The 21,803-nt window shown below is 35.7% G+C and overlaps 2 protein-coding genes across 2 annotated transcripts; one reads left to right on the top strand and one right to left on the bottom strand.

Annotated features, from left to right (window-relative positions):
• Window positions 1-4,945: 4,945 nt before the first annotated feature.
• On the bottom strand, window positions 4,946-11,705 carry clmnb (calmin b). Its single transcript, XM_016568709.1, has 10 exons — window positions 11,479-11,705; window positions 10,943-11,004; window positions 10,647-10,742; window positions 10,462-10,545; window positions 9,849-9,941; window positions 9,520-9,740; window positions 8,522-8,715; window positions 8,079-8,161; window positions 5,973-6,982; window positions 4,946-5,165 (listed from the first exon to the last, which is right to left on the bottom strand). Exons 1-10 carry the CDS (start codon window positions 11,546-11,548, stop codon window positions 5,045-5,047), a joined length of 2,034 nt encoding a protein of 677 aa, XP_016424195.1. The 5' UTR covers window positions 11,549-11,705; the 3' UTR covers window positions 4,946-5,044.
• Window positions 11,706-14,073: 2,368 nt separating this feature from the next.
• glrx5 (glutaredoxin 5 homolog (S. cerevisiae)) lies at window positions 14,074-17,598 on the top strand. The gene is made up of 2 exons (XM_016568708.1): window positions 14,074-14,503; window positions 16,520-17,598. Exons 1-2 carry the CDS (start codon window positions 14,206-14,208, stop codon window positions 16,690-16,692), a joined length of 471 nt encoding a protein of 156 aa, XP_016424194.1. The 5' UTR covers window positions 14,074-14,205; the 3' UTR covers window positions 16,693-17,598.
• The last annotated feature ends 4,205 nt before the right edge of the window (window positions 17,599-21,803 follow it).

Genomic DNA, 21,803 nt, shown 5'->3' with positions numbered 1-21,803 from the left:
TTTCACGATTGGCCAGATTCACCGCATGACAACTATCACGTGTGTTTCGGGTTTATTCTAACCTTTTCAATTCCAATAATAGCCACAAATCTGTGTTTTTAGAACAGTAAAAGCTTTTTTACTGTAGCCGCAATGTTATATTGAGTCACGTTTATCATGAAACCATATATACCCCCACTTTATTAGTATTTAAATAGTATATATTTACATTGAACTTTATTCTTGAACAGATGGCGCTGTATTAAGCAGTATATAAAAAGTGTTTCTGTTGCTCATGAAAACGTTTCTGAAACGTCTGTGTATTTGACAAATATTGCATTTAATTCACTTCATCTGTGATAGAGTATGCTTATTGCAGTCTGCAAACTATGGGTTGTGGAATGCATATTGATGTGGTCTGACTGAATATGTTGTGAATGCACTGCATGACATACAATATATAATAAAGTATTGACTTCTATGTTTGAGAACTGATTTAGATATTTTACTCTACCCACAATCACATTTAAATTTGTTGTAAATTGTGTAGTGTCAGACCATTTATATATGAACATCTCTTAGATTCTATTTTAATTGTAACAAGCAGTCCACCAAACGGAAAGTTGTGATGAACCCAAGTGCAGCTTTTATTCAAAAGTAATCCAAAATACAAACAGAGACTTGACTTGACTTGACTTGATTTGATTTGGCATGAACGGACTTGAACAGAGACACAAACTCACCAACAGCAGGTTACACAGTTCAAAGCTAGACAAAGAACAAAGGCAAAATGAGGGCTTATTTATATCAAACAATTCTAAGACAACCAATGAGAACATGACACATGAACCAAGGAACCAATCGAAACATAACACACAGACAAGGGAATCACATGACCGAGAACATGACTGTGGCCAAACGACAAAATAAAAGACATGAAAACAATGAACAAGAAACAAAACCCAAACCCCATGTTACATTAATTCTGTCCTTTTTTTTGTATACTCTACAATTTACAAGACAATGTTAGTCTCATCATGTTCGCATTACATTTTCCTGGATCATATATGTTCTCAATATGTATGTCCAATGTTCTCAGTAATGTGTTTGTCCTGAAGTAATTATATTCTTTCTTATATTATCTTCTATTTATTTCCAGGTTTAAATCAAATGTTGAATCACAGATTTTCAATGTGGTTTTAGACTTTTAGGCCCCACTGTACTGTATGCTTACACATGCATACAGCGATCAGATCAAAGTACACAGGTTTAGCCATGGAGAGTCAGTTCACTGGCCACTTCCAACATCCCCCATGCCAGCAGAAATAGTCTGGCAAGTGTGTGTGTAAATCAATCTCATACAGTATCATAGTCGTGTCATACAACATCCTGATTGGAGCTCACATCCACAACCACCCCTTCACCCATACGAAGCATCATTTTACTGTCTTTCTACTGTTTGAATGACTCATTCTGTTTTCCTACAAATAGCATGACAGTGACTTGGTTTTATTTGGCTGTATTTTCATGTGCAAAAAAAAATGTTTTCAAAGTTTGTACAAAAAAATGGTTTAGATGCACCTGTATTTCATGTTCAAAATAACTGACTATTTTTTATTTGAACTGCAATGAATTACTGTACTTAATAAAATACACCAACGTAGGCCAGAAACATGTACATCTACCTACATTTTTGTAAAATTCCAAAAACATCCCTATACATATTTGTACAAAAAAATGGTTTAGATGCACCTGTATTTCATGTTCAAAATAACTATTTTTTATTTGAACTGCAATGAATTACTGTACTTAATAAAATACACCAACGTAGGCCAGAAACATGTGCATCTACCTACATTTTTGTAAAATTCCAAAAACATCCCTATACATAAAATTCACTGCCGTTTCCAATTAAAATGAACACTAGAGACAGTAAAATTACAACAACTTGTATTCCTTGCACAATAACAAGGTATGACCTAAAACACTTTTATCATAATGCATGATTTGTAAACTAATACATTGTGACTTTTGCATCACATAATCTGCTCCATATGTATGACTTTTCTTAGTAAACTTGCTTGGTAGCTCACCTGGTTCAGCATTGCACTTGAGATATGAAGCACTTGGGTTTGAGTCCTGTGAAACATTGGCCTCAATAAAAGAGCTTGCAAGAGCAAGCGAAAGTGGCATGTTTGCTTCATCAGATGTGTTTTTATCTCACGTTTCAACACTATCTGTAAGGTATAGGGTTGGGTTTAGTGTAGATGATATTTCAAAACTGCCACGATACATACAACAACCACCATAAGAAACTTTTTTTTTTTTTTTTTATAAAACTGAAGGTGCTTTTAGTGCCACTCACTGGACATTTCACTTTGAAAGTGTCACAAAACATACAGGAAACAAAAAAAAAAGTTTGACTTGCAATAGGCATCATACTTAGGATAATAACATGCAAGGGTTGTTCTGTAAGGGTCTTCTGTAGGTTATGGCTGATCAGGAAGGCATATGTTCCACAGAGGCCTCTGTGAAATTAAGCAGCTCATCTATCAAGTATTGTGAGAGCAGGTCTTGTGAGATCCTCACTATCTTCACTAAGGAGAGTCAAACCGAGCAGTTAAGAAGATTTTTCCTCTGCTTCTCCCTGCTATAAGCAGCAAACAAACCAAAGACAAGGTTATCGTAGAGCACTAGGGTTTCCATAGTAGCTTCCATACCATTTAGTGCCTGCCGTCTCTCGGGTTTTTCCATTTCTCCTGGAGGAATGAGGATTAGCAGCTTTGCTGCTAGCAAAATAATACTATACAAAATCGTTTGATAGCACAATGCTGCACAAAAACCACAGCTAGGGGTACACAACTGTCCAAACTCCTCTTTGGATCGTTTTCCAAGGGAAATGTTGAAAGATACTGACATTGATTAGTGGCCCTGACCTTGACGGCAAACAAACACATTCTCAGAAGCTGTTGGCTTGCTGTAGTGAGGGCACAAATCTCACCCAGCCCACGCTTAGTCGTACATATTTGAACAGTTTGGCCTGGTTTATCTCCCCCAGATCCACACACACTGTTTGATTGCAGCTACGAACTAAAAGGCCCATTATTGCTGCATGTAAGCATTTGTTATAAATTGTGATGCTTTTACATCTGATAAATTGTTAAAGGTGACATATAGTGAAAATCTGACTTTTCCAGGTTTTAAATGATATAATCAGGCCCCCGGTGCATCTACCAACCAAGGAAATGTGAAAAAGATTAACCCAGTCACTTTGCTTTGGTAAGCCCTTTTCTGCAAGCATCTGAAAAAAACGAGCGAGTCTGATATCACTCCCCTAGTGACGTTGCAAAGGGATCTCATTATAATATTACCGCCCCTTAATCTGTAAGTTTACACCCACGGTGCCGTCATTTTGATTCCGCAAGTGACAACGGTGTACCAGTTCTAATGCCATGGTGAAACCTTCACAGACATAACCGGCTGTTTTTGTAACTCGTGTGTTTTTAACGTAAATGTGTGTGTGAATGAGAACTTAGTTTAGTACTCACATGCTGTGACAGCCGCTTTCTGTCCGTGTGCTTTGGATGTGTGCACTCAGAAAACCTATATCAGAAGTTTAAACTAATATGGGTCAAAACGCATGATTTCAGCACGATAAACATGATAATCAGAACCAAAACAGATGGGGTTTTTTTAGCAGGTATGAGCTGTAATGGCGCAGCTCTATTCTGGAAAAGGGGGCGGGTAGCAGCAGCTAATTTGCATTTAAAGAGACAGGCACGAAAAACAGTGTGTTTCTGCTTCCACTCAAAATAGGCATTTTCAAAATGATATAATAAATGATCTGTGGGGTATTTTGAGCTGAAACTTCACATATACATTCTGGGGACACCAGAGACTTATATCACATATTGTAAAAAGGGGCATAATATGTCTCCTGTAAGTTAAACTAATGTTCTGAAGAAAGTAATATTAATTATCCATAATATTAAGCTTTAATAATATATTATTCAACAGTTGAATGACAGAATGGAATTAAACAAAATGCCATTCCATTAACTGACTTTGTGGTTAAAAAAAGAGTGTCAAAATAAAACAGTATCAGTGCATAGATTCAGGCAAATTTATGTCTTTAAAAAAGTTGTCATATAATGAAAAGTCAATTTTCACTTAAAAAAAATAAACATAAAGGGGGATATCAAATTTTATATTAACAAAAATAATATCGAAATAATAAAACAGTTTGATAAAAGTATACAGTGTACAATAGAGCTAACGTTTCGTTGCTTGAAACCAAAATAACTATCAGTACGTGCCAAAATAACCATCTATAACTGAGTTAAAAATTCTGGATGGAGAACAAAGCGAAATGTTGATTGTTAATATAATTCATTCAGTACCAAAAACCATTGATGAAAACAAATCTAAATAATAATAAAATCAAAACATGTTTTACTCAATTTATGTGTGTGCCATGCATTTTTATGAGTATTAGAAGAAATGTGCATGTTTTGTATTTAGCTTAGCAACATGCTAACTCTGTTGAAATCACTTTGTGTTGTGCATAGTTGCTGCTTATATAGAGTGTTAAATCTGTCAGTTATAAGATTCCATATTTTAGGATATTACTATCTTAGAAGGCAGTTGCCTATTTAGTCAGTTGGGTAGCTCATTGATTTTGGAACAGACTCTGTGTGTGCATATTTTACTACAGATTGTTTTGTGAAACTTTTACTATGTAAAGCAAGATTTGCAGGCTGTTATTGAAAGATGAGGCAACATCAACTACTGTAGACTGAACCTTGTTTCTCATGTCACATGCGAGGACAGTTATGCAGGCTACATAGATATATTAAAGGTAAAGCAACAAAAAAGGGAATATTTATTGAGTGCTGCAGAAATGAGTCCTAAAACCCAGAAACGAGTTAGCAGCCCAAAGTCAATAGGATTTTATTTTATTTTTTTTTTAAATGTCTGATAAGGTCTGAGAAGGAGATAACGTGAGAGTTTGTGTGTGTGGACCCAGAGTATAGTATAACCTTGTAATTATATTTCTTGTGTACTGCTATTTTGGGTTGAATAGACTGAGAATATCCAGGTGAGGATACATAAGGATGCAGTAGGCGATCATCCAGAGGAACAGAAGCACATGCACCTCATAACTAGTTAGGTCAAGACCCCCCTTCCTAAAACACACAAGAAGAAGGCAGAATGAGACATACTGGTTATTTTTTTCGAAACATCCTAGGTTCATTTAAAAAATAAAAATAAAATAAAACATGCCTGTGGGGTGACATTTTTGGGGTGAGATAAAAACATATTTGCTAAATCAGCAATGCCATTTTAGCTTGCATCTTCAAGTCTTTGAACTCTTTCTTAGTGACTTGCATTTTACGGGACTCACACCAGAGCGCTACGCATCACAAATGCATTGTTGTACCGGGTGAGCTGAAGAGCATGTTTACTATATCACAAAAGCCATAAATATGGAATTGGTAATGCGATGCAAATGTTAAAAGGTATTGCTTTACAAATTATGCACTATAATAAAAAATGTTTGAGTTCATAACATAGTACTGTGTAAGGAGCAGCACAAAAATAAGTCTTTATTAATCGAAAATCTGTGTTCATGTCAGCTGAAAACTGCAGTGAAATGTATCTATAATGTGTAATGTATGTGCGTTTTTGGGGCTTTGCAAAAATGTAATAGAGGCATGTATTTCCAATGAGCATACACTCTAAAAAATGCTGGGTTAAATACAACCAAGTGCGGGGTAAAATATGGACAAACCCAGCGATTGGGTTGTTTTGACCCAGCGGTTGGGTTACTGCCCAGAAGGTTGGATTAAACATTTAACCCAACTGTTGGTTGAAAACAACCCAATCGCTGGGTTTGCCCATATTTAACCCAGCATCTTTTTAGAGTGTAGCTTGTTTCAAAACTACTTTCAATTGAACAATGCAACAAAATGTATGTAGAATATAATCCAAACCTCTGTGAAACTGCAGGTTCTCCTGTTATTCTATCCAAAACTCTTTGATCCAAAACACTGTTTTGCTCATATTGGTCATTATCTGATAGACCATCATTCACTGCACCGGGGAAAAGGTCCTCTCTGATTTTTTCCTTATCTAGACCATTTTTCACTGGTGGCACAAATGCATCATCAACACCATCACCGTGAGTCAGATTAAATGCATCTGAGTTAATACTCTCCTTCATTTTTAATGAACAGTCCAAGTCCAAATGTTCACTGGTAGATGATATTGGTATATTTTTACCAAATTGATTCATCAGCAAAGAGTCAGAAGCAGGTGAAAGTTTTTTTGAGTCACGGATGTCTGCACTTTTGCCGTCACCTGACCCAGTCAATACATCTGAGGGCTTAAACTGCCTCTGTGTCTCACAAAAATGACACAATGAGTTTATTTCACTTCCTTGAGATTCAAATGTACTGGCAAGCTCTATTCCCTGTGCATCCATAATTGTATTTAATTCAAGGTCAACATTTGTCTCTAGTCCAGCGTCGTTATGGTCCAGCTCTAATATATAGCTATATGCATCCTCTTCATCTGAATCCAGCATTGGCATAGCATAAACAGCCTCTTTTGAAACCTCTGAACAGTTCCCATCATTATCCAGGCTTCCCAAATAGCCTTTCTTCCATGCTAAAGAGTCACAACACTGCCCCCCAGTGGAGTCTGGCAGGGATTGTCCATTTGACCAGCTGGAGCTCTTCATGGTGAGGAAATGTTCAGACAGAGCAGCTAAACCCACAGGGTTGTCTGAAGGACAGGCAGGCAGTGACTCTGAGCTGAGCTCTTGATCTCCAGTATGGTAGGTTTGTTCCTCTTGGCTGGTCTCAGAAGAGTTATGAAGCCCTCTCAAAGCTTCAGCAGAGATATTAGATGGTAACGTGCAGCTAACTGAATCAGTCCAATGTCTGTCCGATCTTTCAATGAAATTTGGTGTGCCTCGAGAGGAATCTGTTGATGCACTGTCCTGTGAATGAGTCAGTGTCATGGGATTAACAATATATTACTTAGACAGACCATTCATTCATTCATTCATTAGACATGACGATTTTAAAATGTCTTTGTTCTATTGTGATACATTAGGCTATTTTAGTATGTCTATAGTCTATAGTAGTCTGTTTCCACCCAAAAATGAATAAATATATAAATAAATAAAAAGGCAATTTCAACTTTGTCACAATTGCTTGACTTGATTCACTTATATCTCACAACTGTGGTTTTATATGTTGCTAATGTGAATATATCTCTTAAATGTGACATTTATAAGAGTCCCGTTTGTAACTTCATATCTTACAAAGTGGCTTCATATGGTGCAACTGCAGTTCATTTTTCATAAATGTGACATAATATCCACTGTGTGGTCTTATCTCTCATAATGCAATTTTTCTTTAAACTTTACCTCATAATTAACTTTTTTTTTTTTTACTTAATGGCAAAAAAAAGTTGAATGTAAAGTTACATTATGAGAGATAAAGCCACATTGTGGATATTATGTCACTTTTATGAGAAAAACTATGTTTCTAAGCATATTCATGTGTTGAAAATGCTTACTTTTGTGTTTGTAGATACAATGAATTTAGGAGGCCAACTCGAAACTGGAGTCGAATCTGTGTGGGCAAATCTGTCGCCCTCTCGCAAAATTCATTTGCATGGATTCCTTTTGAAATAACTTTTTTTATTAAGTATGCCAAACTATAGATAACTTGACCACACCTTTGAATTTTCACGGGCGAAATCCAGTCATTTCAATACAAATCCACACATGATTACATATCTCCCCACACAGATTTCACCACAGGTCACACAATTTTGCTGCATTGCCCAGCTAAAAGTTGCTTGGTTTAAAATGACTTCTGTGTGAGCGGTGCTTTATACATTGTTACACTATTTACAATAGACTTTTTTTGTCCTGTGAAATTTTGTTGAAATTTCACTAATGTGAACACACCTTCAGTCTTATTGACATATGTAGTCACAATAATGCTATCATTATAGATAAGAAAGACTTAGTGTGCTTTAATCTTCTTCTCAATCATTCAAATAAAAGATAAACATATCCTCACCTCATCATGGCCTGGACAACATTCAAGAAACTGGGCTACATAAGTGATGACAGACTGCTCATCTGGTGAATGCACTGCAAGATCTAGTGGGAAAGAAAAAACAAACCAAGTCGAATAACCAAACACAACTGCTTAATGTTGCAGCAGGGTTCCAGTCTGCTTTGAAGATGAATCCCACAAAAAAAAAAAAATCTGCTTATATTTGCTATCACTAACAGTTACAAAGCTAAAAAGCAACTCAACACTTTGCTATACAATTCTCAGGCAACATGACTGGTAGTACAATAGTTCTGCAGTAAAATTCCTGCTTATGCGTTTTCATTACGTGTTTATTTCTAAAGTGTGAAAGCAGGTCATACAGCAATTTAGTACGCTCCCCTAGAAGGCACAAACAATACACAGCTATTCTTCAAAGAAAAGCTAATGGTTTGTTTGTGTGTTACCATCTGGATCCAGCAGTGGAGGAATCCCCAGCCACTCATTCGCTGCTGTAAAGGCTGTCTCCATATTTAGTCGGGGCTCAGAAGACAAAGCTTTCCTCATGTCCACAAACTGAGGACAGAAGAATTTAACCAGAGCCAGAAATGCCAATCCACTCCTCCAGCTTTTACCAAAATCGCAAATTTCTACCCCATATCTGAAGGGAAAGATTGAAATGGCGAGGCTGAATGAATTATGGAAGTTCATCCAATTCATAGATTACCCTAAAAATAAAAGTTCTATAATAATTTTATATTGCATGTTGTTCCAAACCTATATTACTGTCATTCTTCTGTGGACGTTCTTTTTTTCCCATTAAATTAAATCTAATAGGGACAAAACATAATCAAAAAAACACCATAAAAGTATCATGAAAGTGGTCCATGCAAGGTCTTCTAATAGCTTTGTGTAGCTACAGACCAAAAATATAAATTTACTGAATATCGCAACATCCAGCTAAGACAAAAAAAAAAAATCGTTTGAGCTGGTTCGCAAAACCACTCTGAATGATTTGTTCATATTGATTTGGTTCTTGATTTCAACTTAATGATGATCATAAGTTACAGCTTGCTGGAGAAGGAGATTATAAGTGAAAATGGAACGCTTTTCCATAACTTTTTTAAAATTATAATGAAAAAGAGTCATATCGACGACTTTTATGATGCTTTTGTTGTGCTTTGCATTTTTTATTATTATTTTTATTTTATTTTTTAAGTTTGAAAGCTACAGTCTCCATTGAAATTTTGTGGAAAAGAGTGATCGGGACATTCATCAAACTGTCTCCTTTTGTGTTCCACAGACACAAAAAAGATTTAAGTTACGGCGAGTTTATTAGGGTGAGTATATGTCAAATATTAATTTTGTCTGAAAAAAAAACATTTTTCAAATGAACAATTTGATGTTTTGCATTGAGAAACACATTTCAAGCCTTTATTGTGACTCAGTAAATTAATTCACTTACTTTGCAGTACAGTTCTGTGCCCAGCTAAGCAGAGTCTTTATGGCTGTACCGCGGTATTTGAGATTTCGAGATGACCTTTTGCCTTTTGAGGGTAGAGTGCCAAAACTGTCATCCCCAGGTGATGCTGGAGAACTACGGCCTGAAGAATCACTGCCACAAGGTAATGACAGCAGACTGAAGGTGGATGGGAACTTCTCCAGGCTTCCTGTGACCTGTTTAATCTTAGAATGGGAAAATTATTTAGAATCACAATAACTCACATGATCAAACACCCACCCAAGAACAGTGGATCCCTTTCATTGCCATTACGCAATGATAGTGTGCTTTACCTGATAGTACACAATGATGTTCCAGATTAGCCTGAGAACAACTGAAGGATTGCCATCGGCAATATCATTAGCGTCAATGTTTATAAGGCTAACCTGTGTAAAAATAACATAAATGATTAAATTTATATTTATATCACACAAAGATATGGAGCCCTCCACATGACATCAGTAAACATAGATGTTGACCATGTTTTACTAATTAAATCCCTTATTTTAGTTAAATCGTTGTTAAGTTGTATTGATTTGTTTCCTGGTTTGAATTAAATTTACCTAAAATGAGGAAGGTAATTCATAAGATTTTTTTTTATTATTATTAAATAACTTATGGACAATAAATGAATAATTAAATAAATAAATAAATAAATAGCACATAAAAAATAAATAAATAAACATCAGGACTTACATTTCTGTCCTCGAGGAAATCCAAGATTTAGTTAAATCGTTGTTAAGTTGTATTGATTTGTTTCCTGGTTTGAATTAAATTTACCTAAAATGAGGAAGGTAATTCATAAGATTTTTTTTTATTATTATTAAATAACTTATGGACAATAAATTAACAATTAAATCAATAAATAAATAAATAGCACATAAAAAAATAAACATCAGGACTTACATTTCTGTCCTCGAGGAAATCCAAGACCTTAGAAATATTGTTTAGTCTGAAGATGCGATGTGGAAATGGCCTGAATTTATCAAGCTGAAGAACATGAAAAACACTTCTAGAAAAGCCTCATCTATGAATGATAGATTTATAGTGATCAAACTTTATCTTTTTCTGTATAATATGTGATGACAAACCATATTACAGCCTGACAGTTCCTCTAGAAGAGCCATGAGAATCTTTCCATCCTGAATATCAGTGAATAAGTTATGAACCTGTAAAGGTGGGTCACACTGCAACACAGAGAGAAAACAACAACAACATTGTACTTTTTTTTTCAATACTTTTGTTGTAGTAATATGGTAAATGTCGTGTAAAAAAAAAAAAAAAAAAAAAAGTAACATTTTGAGAATGATATTGTCTTGGTCTTGTGTTGTCTTTTAAAAGCTGAATACATTGTTTAGCTTTGCGGTAGAAAGAAGACAATTCTCACTCTCTTCAAATGCATGTTTATCCACTTGGTAAAAGTTCTCTCTTGGACTGCCTGCTTCTCATCTGTAGATAAAGAAATGAGGGACCATGGACACATGGAGTTAACGTTTAAAGTGCTGTAAGTGACATGCTGTCATTTCAGAAGATTTTAACAGGTTTAGCACAGGTGAGAACAGGTATAAGCAGGTTCACTTTCATTTTAAGAGACATGCACTGAGTAAAATAAACGAGGAAGTTTGTCTTTAAAAAAAAAAGTTTACATTGCAAATGATGTTTTCTTTACATTTACACTTTACATTTCCATTGCAATTTGTTTCAAATATAATGTATACAATAATGATGAAAGATATATAATAGTATAACTGTGCCAGAACTGCAAACAATACATTGTATGATATAATTTAGCAAACTTGGAGATTAAAACGTGCTGAATATTGTTTATCCTCAAAGAAAATATCCACCCAGAATTGTCAGTGTATAAAAAATACATTATAGGAACTGTACATGTAAATTATGCACATACATGGATTCTCCTACCTTGGGTTTTTTGTGCGCACTTCTTGTCTTTACCGACATGTTCATCTCTCACACTCAGTGTTGAGGACATCCTGAACCAGGACCAAGACAATTTCTAAAAGTCACTAATACACTCCACGCATAGCTAAAGAGGAAGATTTGAGGAAGTCATGGGTTTGAGAAGTGTTTTTGAGTGTCAGCTCCTGCCAGCACACGCCCGCCTCCTCCATACACCTGCAGTAACCTGAGACAGCTCCTCCAAACCCTTCACTGCCTTAAGCTAATATTTAGTATTCATGCGTAAGACATAGTTTAGCTTTTGTGTTGACATTTTATCCATTCACTTTTAACAAATAAAACAAGTGGATACTTGAATGATGGTTTGTTCATAGCATAACTACGACTGTTCAAGTTTCTTTTTTTGCAAAAGCAAATCTTAATCCTCATCATCAAAGGATAGTTTTAACTCTGTAATGGTGTACTGCTGAAAGTCTGTGACTCTGTGGTTTTCGTTGCATTATAAATTGCATTATATACTGTGAGCCAATGTATTAATACATTTAAAAATGTCAGGTTTTACATAAGGGTTCCTGCAGGTTTTATGAAGGTAAATTAAATACTGTGAAGAGAATTTAACAAGTTAAACGCTCTCAAAATTGTTGCATTAGACACTTAAATCGCCATTACTTGTTAATATATTTCCTAAAAAAAAAAAAAACAACACTACAATATGGAAACTTTTACATAGGCTACCTTATGATCACAAAACATAAAAAGTGATGTTCTTACTCAGCGTTTTGGATTGTTTTAAAGTACAAATGTCTAAAAATTCTTAAATCAAGACATGTTGATTTTAAGTGTAGGTTTTTACATTGGAAAACAAGACAATAACACTCAGGAAGATAATTGTTTACAGTGCATGCAATATTTAAAGCCCTGGTTTTATGAATTGAAAACTTTCTGCTCCAATTTAAGAACCATTTTGTGGCCTTCATTTGTGAAACGGCAAATTAAGACTTTTTAAGACGCACAGAAACCCTAATAAACACTAGAACTAGTTTAACTATTAAGCTAAGACATGACACTTTCTGAATGCCAAATGTTAGTTAAGGTAGTCCGAGTGATGAACAACACCTGTGTGAACTTGAGGAGAACTACATAAGCCACCCTCAAGCAGTTGCTTCACAGTAAAAATGGTTCATAAAACTATTTAGTTTGTTCTAAATCATCTGGTTGAGCTTGTTGTAGGCCCTGCAGCACAGGTTGTACGAAGTGGCTTATTTTGCTGAATGCAGCCTTCCTAATAAACCACAATGAAGACAATAATGGTTTTACTCAAGTAACAAACTATTTTGCGTGCCAATTAAATGTGCATTGGCTAAATATAATACCTCTGAATGATTAATTTACAGTTGACGCAAACATGACGCAAAACTACAAAAAGCCTTGCATAAATATTTTATTGGGGGGGGAACGGGTTAAAGAAAAGGCAAATATATGGGGTCTATTAAAAATAAACATTATTGAGCTCATGGTGATCAACGGAGGATTAAGACTTCCAATTGAATCTGGACAAACCTACAGATATATGGAGAAAAAACAACAACACAAATGTTAGTCCGAATTGATCAACGCAGGATTTTGCCCCCGTCTTTTCTCAATGTACAACACGACGTTTAATTGTGGCAACTCAAAGTGTCTGAAAGGCGCGCTTCTCCTGACAGACAATATCTGAATGCCGCTACTTTACTCTGCCTGTTTTTGGATTGGTAACGGTACACAACGAACCATCACCGCCGTGGAAACAGGACGAGATTTGTTGAAAGAATATCGCACGTAAAGCTTCAGAATCTAGAGAAGTCACGCCTTTTGCTCCTTCTGTTTGATCTGTGCAGCCTCGTTGAGTCTCCAGCCACTCCAGACACAGGAGACAGGATCTCGACACTGCACTGCTATTAAGCATAGACGTGTACAAACGTATCTTACCTCTTACAAACCGTTTATACACTGTAAGAAAATAAACGTGGATTTCACCAATCCAAACAACGAACTACAGCAGCATTCACTTAAATAGAGCTTCGTGAACGAATCATTCAGAATCAGAACACTGATTCGGTCGAACCGTTTCACTAAAACGGTCTAAACGATTCGTTTACGAGTTGGACTGAATCCGTTCTAGCTATTTTTACGATTCCTAAAATGCTTATTATATTGGTTTTAAGTGACTATTTTTTTATGAGCTGAATCAATGAAACATAATAAACTGAAATGACATAAATCGCTAAGTCGTTTATTTGAACCGGATCTTTAAAAGGAAATGTTTGAAAGAACCGATTCGCGGAAATGAGTACGTGCCGGAAGAGAAAGAGCGCATTGTAACCGGATGTAAACGCCTCCACTAAGTACTTCTTACAAGAAAAAGAAACAGACGTTTTTTAATTACAGTGGCGGTACATGTAACCGTAGATACATTTAATAAAATACTTTACACTGCTAAAATAAAAGCTGTCAGAGATCAAGATAAAAAGCAATTGTGTAACATTCATGACTGACGCAGTATTCGACCAATCAGAGAGGAGAAGACAAATCCGAGACCCAATAGCTTTCATCCTTTGAGTGTTTATATTCGAGGGGGCGGAGCTTGAGTCCAGTGAGTTACTTCGGCGAGGCTCTGTGGCGTGTGTTTGGTGAAGTGTCAAACGTATTTAAGCCTCTTTAAATCTTTAGCAAACCCTTCAGACTTGTACGATGAACAGCATTATTAGATCGACAGCTCGGTGTCTTCGATCGGGCGCGTGGCAGTACAGAACAGCGCAGAATAATGGAGAGCTGCTGTCTGGTTGGGCCCGCCTCATGTACTCCTCCTCAGCGGGCCAGAAGACTCTGGAGGAGATGGTGAAGAAGGACAAAGTGGTGGTCTTCATGAAAGGCACCCCCGCACAGCCTATGTGCGGCTTCAGCAACGCCGTCGTCCAGATCCTCAGAATGCACGGGGTCGACAGCTATGCTGCTTATAACGTGCTGGATGATCAGGATATCAGGGAAGGTCAGATGGTGATTGTGGTGTGAAGAGCTTTTGGAGTTTAAACCTAACTCGAGTTTGATATTGGCTTGGATGACATTTGTATCTGTTTTTAACGTGTGTTAGTAACACATTTTGCGGGCAAAAAGGCAAAAAAAAAAAAAGCTCTTAATTATTAATCATTAAGAAACTCGTAATTATTGCTTAGTATCTCATAAGAATTATAAACGTTCTCACATTTCTCACTATGTCTTGAAATTTAGAAAGAACTCGAACAGTTATGACTTTTAAAACGTTCTCATAATAATGACTTAGTTTCTCGTGAGGTGTTAAGCTATTCCAAGAAAGTATCTCATTATTGAGACGTTTTCTCGTAATATTTACTTAACATGTCACAATAATCAAAAACTCAGTCATTCTGATCACAGTTACTCATTATTATGAAATGTTTCATATATTTCTTGTTATAATGATTTTCCATTTCATTTTATATGAAATGTTTAGTTACTATTATGAGATATTAATGAGAAACTAAGTTGCTGTTATGATAAAGTTCCTAGAAATTGTTATTACTATAAGAAGATAATATTAACATTAATAATATTACGATAAATAATATCATTATTATCAATTGGGGAAAAAAATATTGTAATGAGAAACTTTCTTATAATAATTATCAACTGATAATAATTAATATATCGTAATAATGACTAAACATCTCAATAATAATGAGAAACGTTATTAATTTAAATTTAATAATGCCTTGGTTTCTCATAAAAATTCTTCATAAGATGTCAAATCATTGTCTTGTAACAATGAGAAACTCTCATAATAATGAAAAATGATAATAATCTAATTAACATCTCGTAACGGTGACTCATAACAATAGATTATCTCAAAATAATAGATGTCAAGTCATTATGAGAAACCATCTCATAATACTTAGAAACTGTCTAGAAACCTTATAATAATAACTTAATTTCTCATTAATATCTCGTAATAGTGACTAAACATTTCAATAATGAGAAACGTCCATGTAACAATGCATTGGCTTCTCATAAAAATAAACCTCCTCATTATAATGTCTTATAATAATATTTTGAGAATTTTTTTCCTTATTACTAAAAATGTTCTCAATTATTATGAGATGTTGAATCATTATTTATTTATTTTTTTAGAAAGTTTCACTTTAGTTTCTGATATTTTAAGTTTCTGATTTACAGAATTTTTACTCGACTGTGACTAAAAGTGGGCTTCCGCAGTTTTTATACATACAATGAAAGTCCATTTGGGTCTGAAACTTGTTAGTGTGGTCAGTACAGCACAAGTAGGTTAACGGCACCAGCAGTCCTGTCGGCTCTGATTGCCTTTATCAGCCCTGTGCAGCAGGAAGGAAGGGGTGTTAACTAGGGCTGTGTATCACCAGCAAAGTCACGATACGATACATATCACGATACAGAGGCCACGATACGGGAGTGCACTAAATTTCACCTCAGCAGAATTTAGAAAAACAGCTGTTTATTATTTATCCACAGTGGCACATGGTTGCCAGGTTGACAAAGATAAGTAGCACACTTGGCAGATATTTCCATATTGCGCAAGTGAGAAGCTCTGCTTCGGGGATTACGTCTCTTTGTATTAGGCAACCCAGTTGTGTTCCTCTGCGGCCAGATTAAACCTTTAGAAACCTCGCACTTTTCTACTCTTATTTTAAACGGTGTTCTTGTATTCAAATTAAGCGCGGTCCACTGCTGCACACGTGCCACAATATCGATACAGGACCAGCTGTATCGATACTTGTATCGTCAAATCTCTGTGACGATACATCGTCGTATCGATGTATCGAACACCGCACTAGTGTGAACCTTACATGACTGAGGTCAGTTTAAAACCGTAAAGCCTAGACTCTGAGGTGCTTAAGTGGAATTAAAAAGAGAAGCGAATAGTTATGTTACATAAAATGAATTCCAGAGATTAGTGTAAGAGTTAAGCATGTAGAAATTGTTAAATGCTGACTTGTGACTTTGTTTCCCCTGAAAGGAGTAAAGAGTTTCTCCAACTGGCCGACGATTCCACAGGTGTTCTTCAACGGTGAGTTTGTTGGTGGCTGCGATATTCTTCTTCAGATGCATCAGAGTGGAGATCTGGTAGAGGAACTTCAGAAGCTGGGAATCAGATCGGCTCTCTTGGATCAAGAAAAAGAGTCCAAGTAGGAGTCCAGTCAGCAAAGACGAGTCTTTGGGATGATTGTCCATTGTAAACCTCCCAAAGGTTGACTTGTGAAGAGTGACTTGACCTGCTGAAGTCCAAACTGTCCTCAGATGACTGAAGGAAGTGATGTCAAACCTCCCAAATTCTGAAAAATCACTGTAAAACACTTGACTTAGACTTACCGTATTACACATGATGATTACATTTCTATTGCAGTGTGCTTGTCTTTATTTCAGATACTCTAACGTTAGACCACTGCATATTTAAAATGTTGTATTTTCAAATATATTATTAAATGTATTTTAGACGTATATCATTTTTTGTCAATAAAATATTTTAAAGCACCCATTGTTTGAAACTAAAGCTGCTGGGTGTGTCACAAGAGTATGAATTCTGCGTATCTGATGTCATTAGAAGGAACATGCTTGTTTATTTGATAGATATTTCCCTCTTCCTCATTCTGTAATGTGTCTGTCATGTTATTTCGTGTCTAAGATATGTTTAGAAGTCGTCCTACCTGAGAGAGAGAGAGAGAGGGTGATACTCAACACCTTTGTGCCAGTTACTCATGTAAGATTCTCTAGTCATGTGGAGCAACAGTATTTACTTGACCTTAACAGTAAGGCATTTTTAAAGGTGTTTGCAGATGCAGTTCTATGAGATAACATACATAAGCAGGTCATACTTGATACTTATAAGTGAATAGTTTCATCTTATTGAAGGTTTTTGTATTTCAACTCCTAATATATTCCCTGTAGTTATTAAAAAGCAGTTGTCATTGACAAAATGTGGAATTTGATAGCCAGTGTGAGTGAGAGAGAGAGAGATATTCTAATTATATTCTGTGTTGGGGGGAAAAATATTGTAGTTTCAGATGTGTCCACTAGAGTACGCAATAGTTTTTTAAAACTGCTTTTTGTCTAATATTTACTGTCCATTGCCCTCATAGCTACAAGATTACTGGCACTATTTACAAGTGGGAATTGACACATTCTGAAATCTGCATGCTTATATATATATATATATATATATATATATAAAGGTTGATTTGCCAGCTGCAACAATTTGCCTGCATGATTTCCATGTTCACCATCCTCTCAAAAGCCTTCATATCCCAGCACTCCTTCGCTTCCCTCTAAGATGGTTGCTAGGCAACACCAGCTTTTCTAACATAGGAGGCAGAGGGAGCAGAGAATGCCACTCTTCTCCATGTGGATTTGGTTTGCCAACAGAATCAGGTCATTGGTGCCAGTGCCTGAAGAGTGTCTGACACCTCTGCTCTGAAGGAACATAAAGACAGCTGAGACTCAAGCAGGAAGAAGGTACAAAAGCAGCTGTCAGAGCTATATCTTCAAGAACACCCAGTACTGGAAATCTAAAAGTGTCAGTTCGCAACGAATTACCATGGCGTTAATAAAACACTGGTGCCAGAACCTCCGAGACTTTGTGGCGCACAATAGACTGTGCTCATCTGGTTCTTGGAAGATGATTTTCTGGAAGAAATCGAAAACTGGAAAGAAATGGTGTAAGCATCTCAGTTACAGCCATAGTCAATACATACCGTGTGAAGATGGATTTAAATAATCCCTTGTCCACAGATGGGCTGAGAAGGACCAAACCTTGGAGTCCTGGAACATGTAATTTTCCACAATCTTTCCCAGATAAGACGATTTAAGGCAAGGAACTTTTCCAGATGCTGTGTCAGGTAAGCAAGCACCTTGCATGAACATGATCATAGAAAGTTAAAGCAGTTGAGATCAAATGGGATGAAATAGCCACTGGGGGTCACCACTCTACCTCACATGGAGGTGTTTATGTAGAATCAGGCCTTGTAAACAAGAGACACTCTGAAGTACTGTATGCACCTAACTGTCCAAGAAAAAAAGGTCTGGCTGAACCTTCTGAAGAATCTCTAGCTTGCATTCTTAAAAGATAAATGCTCCAAAAGGGAATTTTGGCAGCAATGCCATAGAAGAACCATTTTGTGCTTCGAACCTTTCAGTTCTTAAAAGAACCATTTTTCTTAGTGTGAAGAACCTTTAATAATCTAAAGGACATTTTTCCACTATAAAGAACCTTTTGTGCAGTTGGAAATCTACCATGGATGTTAGAGGTTCTTCATGGAACCAGAGCTGCCAATAAAGAACCTTTATTTTTGAGAGTGTAGGAACCAATTTCAGGGATTTTCAAATTACTGTACTCAAAAAAACTTCAAATATATTTCAAGTATTTGGAGAAAAAAAAATGTATCTTAGTATGGGGTTATTAGAGCAATCTTTGAAGGTTTTTTTTTTTTGTACTCAAAAAAACTTCAAATATATTTCAAGTATTTGGAGAAAAAAAATGTATCTTAGTATGGGGTTATTAGAGCAATCTTTGAAGGTTTTTTTTTAATATAAAATAAACATTTTCAGAATTGTCCAACTTGAAATGGTTCCCATGCACAGTGGTTCAGCGGGTATCAATGTTGTCTCACAGCAAGTTTGAGTCCAGGCGTGGTTTTCCTTCATTTTTTCTTCAGTTTCCCATGCAATCAAAAGCCACGCAGCATCTTTCCATCTGATGCTGGGACTGATTCCAGAACCACAATGACCCCACACAGGACAAGTGGTTTGGAAAATTGATGGAAGTTTTTCAAGAGAGTTCAGCCAATGTGGATCTGATGAAACCCACAATTTAAAAATCTATATTAAAACAAATGTGTCAACTTCTTTTGATGTACTTTTTGTATTCTTGTTGATATCATGTGTTTCTGAAAACTTTTCAAATAATTTTCTTGAAAAATTGAAATTTAATTACTTAAAATATCATGTGGCGTAACCATTAAGAATTTTTTTTTTTACCCTACAGATATCTTACCCTAATTAAAATGTAATAAGTATTGTAACTATTTCAAATAATTTATTAAAGTTATGTAACTGATTACATTTGATTACTTTTTGATTACATTTCTAAGTTTCTAACAAATGTTTTCAACTGTTAATCATTTTTAAACATTTAAACCAGGCAGCGTTAACCTTACAGTATTACTCAACACTGATTACGGTCAGACTTTCCAAATAACTCATCATTTGAATTAAGATTATAATAATTTAATTTTAAAGCACAGCCACCACAAAATCAGATTTTAGCACCTCTTTTTACTTTGAGATCGTTCTGTGGTTAAATACAAATTTAAAATCATAACAAGAAATAGTAAATATTAATACAAGAAGTATTAAGATGTAACCCCCTTTGTAATCGATAACATTAACTATAATTGTAGTAACTAGTTTAATTACACATATTTCTGTTACACTATTATAGATTACAGTTAAATTTATTTTGTAATTAAATTATGTTAAGTTACTCCCCGATACTGTGTGTGTGTGTGTGTGTGTGTGTGTTATAACTCTTACTCTGAATGTATGCATTCATCATAGATGAGGTGCATTCAAGTCATTGTGTAATTGCTATTTTTATTTATTTATTTGTTTCTTTGTTTGACAAATTAATGGATATGATGATATCACAAGATTTCACGACATCATAATTATCACATTTAGTATGTGCTAAATTTGTCTTCATCATTAGTTATGGCATAATTTATGAAAGCTCTCTCTTTCATCTGTTCTTCTCCTCTTGGTGTAAAAGGGATCTGTCATTCTCATGCAGACCGGCTTCAAAAAGACCCACCAGGCGAAAATGCTGAACTATGCGATCACGCATCAAACCCCAAGACCACAGAAGAGGGAGAGCAGGGAAGAGTCCATCCTGGCCTTTCTGGGGATTGTTGGAACCATCCTCAACCTACTTGTCATTATTTTTGTCTACATCTATACTTCTATCTGACACTAGACTCTGACATACATGACCAAACTTTCCACAAGGGGGAGATTTACTTCCCAGACACTGGATCAAAGATGACATGTACTGTATTTTATCTCACCGACATGTGAACATTACTGAATTATGTGGGTAATCAACCAGTCCAGATCTGCCTTTTGGATATGATGAAGAGTTATTAGTATAAATTCATAAATTTGCCTCATGTTTAGAATTTAAACATTATGGTGCACAGTTACTTATGATCAAATTATGTCCATCATGTTCTCTATCAAAACAAGACTTTTTACATTTATAAATGTGTTCAGAAGTACTGATGTGTTTGCTAAAAGGCTTTTTTTTTTCAGAACTGTAGTGTTGAACATATCATGTGAATGAAATACTTAGCATAGACCTTAGACCATAGACCATATTTAATTTTAGGCAGGAATAAAAACGAGGTGAGGGATAAATACTATGTATTATGTATGTACTATGTGTTTAACAACATACCGATTATTTGGCTGATGAAACGTCTTAAAAGTGGCTGCATCCAAAATCGCATACTTCCCTACTATAGAGTAGGCGAAAAAGAGTATGTGACAAAAGAAGTATGTTCAAATTTACAGTACTCATAAAAGAGTAGGCAAAAAGTATATGACATATACTGACTGAAGTGTGCATGCAATAGACATTGTACTATCCCACAAGGCCACAGGAGAAGATTTGTGAATGGCAGTGAAGCGACGCAACTGATGCTGGTGGGTCACATGACAATGACAATGTGGCGAATGTAGTGCATCTACATTACATACTACACACATTCATACTAGAATGTACTCTTTTAGCTGTCGCAAAGTAATAAATACTCGATTTCGGACGTAGCAGTGTTTTCCCATTGTTTTGGTAGTATTCTAAATTGTTGTAATAGTGTTTGTTGTATTGTTATTTACTAATCACTGTGCAACTCACTGCATTGTGAGTTTACTGCAGTTGTACTTTGTTGTATAGTGTTGATTTACTTTCCTCCCGAATAGATAAACAGAATTGTGAAACCTTTTAATGCATGCTTGTTCATGACGTGATGCAGCTTTATGTTTTTTGTTAGCATGATGCTAAACAATGCTAACAGCTCCTTTGAGAAGAGTGTAGGACTAACTAGCACCCTCAATAACACATAATGCTAACATGTAACTCTTAATATTAACACTAGCCCTAACTCTAACCTGTTCTGCCACTAATCCTATTTTAATCACCTTCCTCACTTACATTAATAAGTTCCCTATTTAAAAATCTTGCCACGCAGCTA

This window comes from Sinocyclocheilus rhinocerous, unplaced genomic scaffold (genome assembly GCF_001515625.1).
Source record: "Sinocyclocheilus rhinocerous isolate Xijiao unplaced genomic scaffold, SAMN03320098_v1.1 scaffold1432, whole genome shotgun sequence".
Taxonomy (NCBI): Eukaryota; Metazoa; Chordata; class Actinopteri; order Cypriniformes; family Cyprinidae; genus Sinocyclocheilus; species Sinocyclocheilus rhinocerous.
The sequence above is the reverse complement of the archived record's forward strand: the minus strand, read 5'-3'. Positions and strand labels throughout refer to the sequence as shown.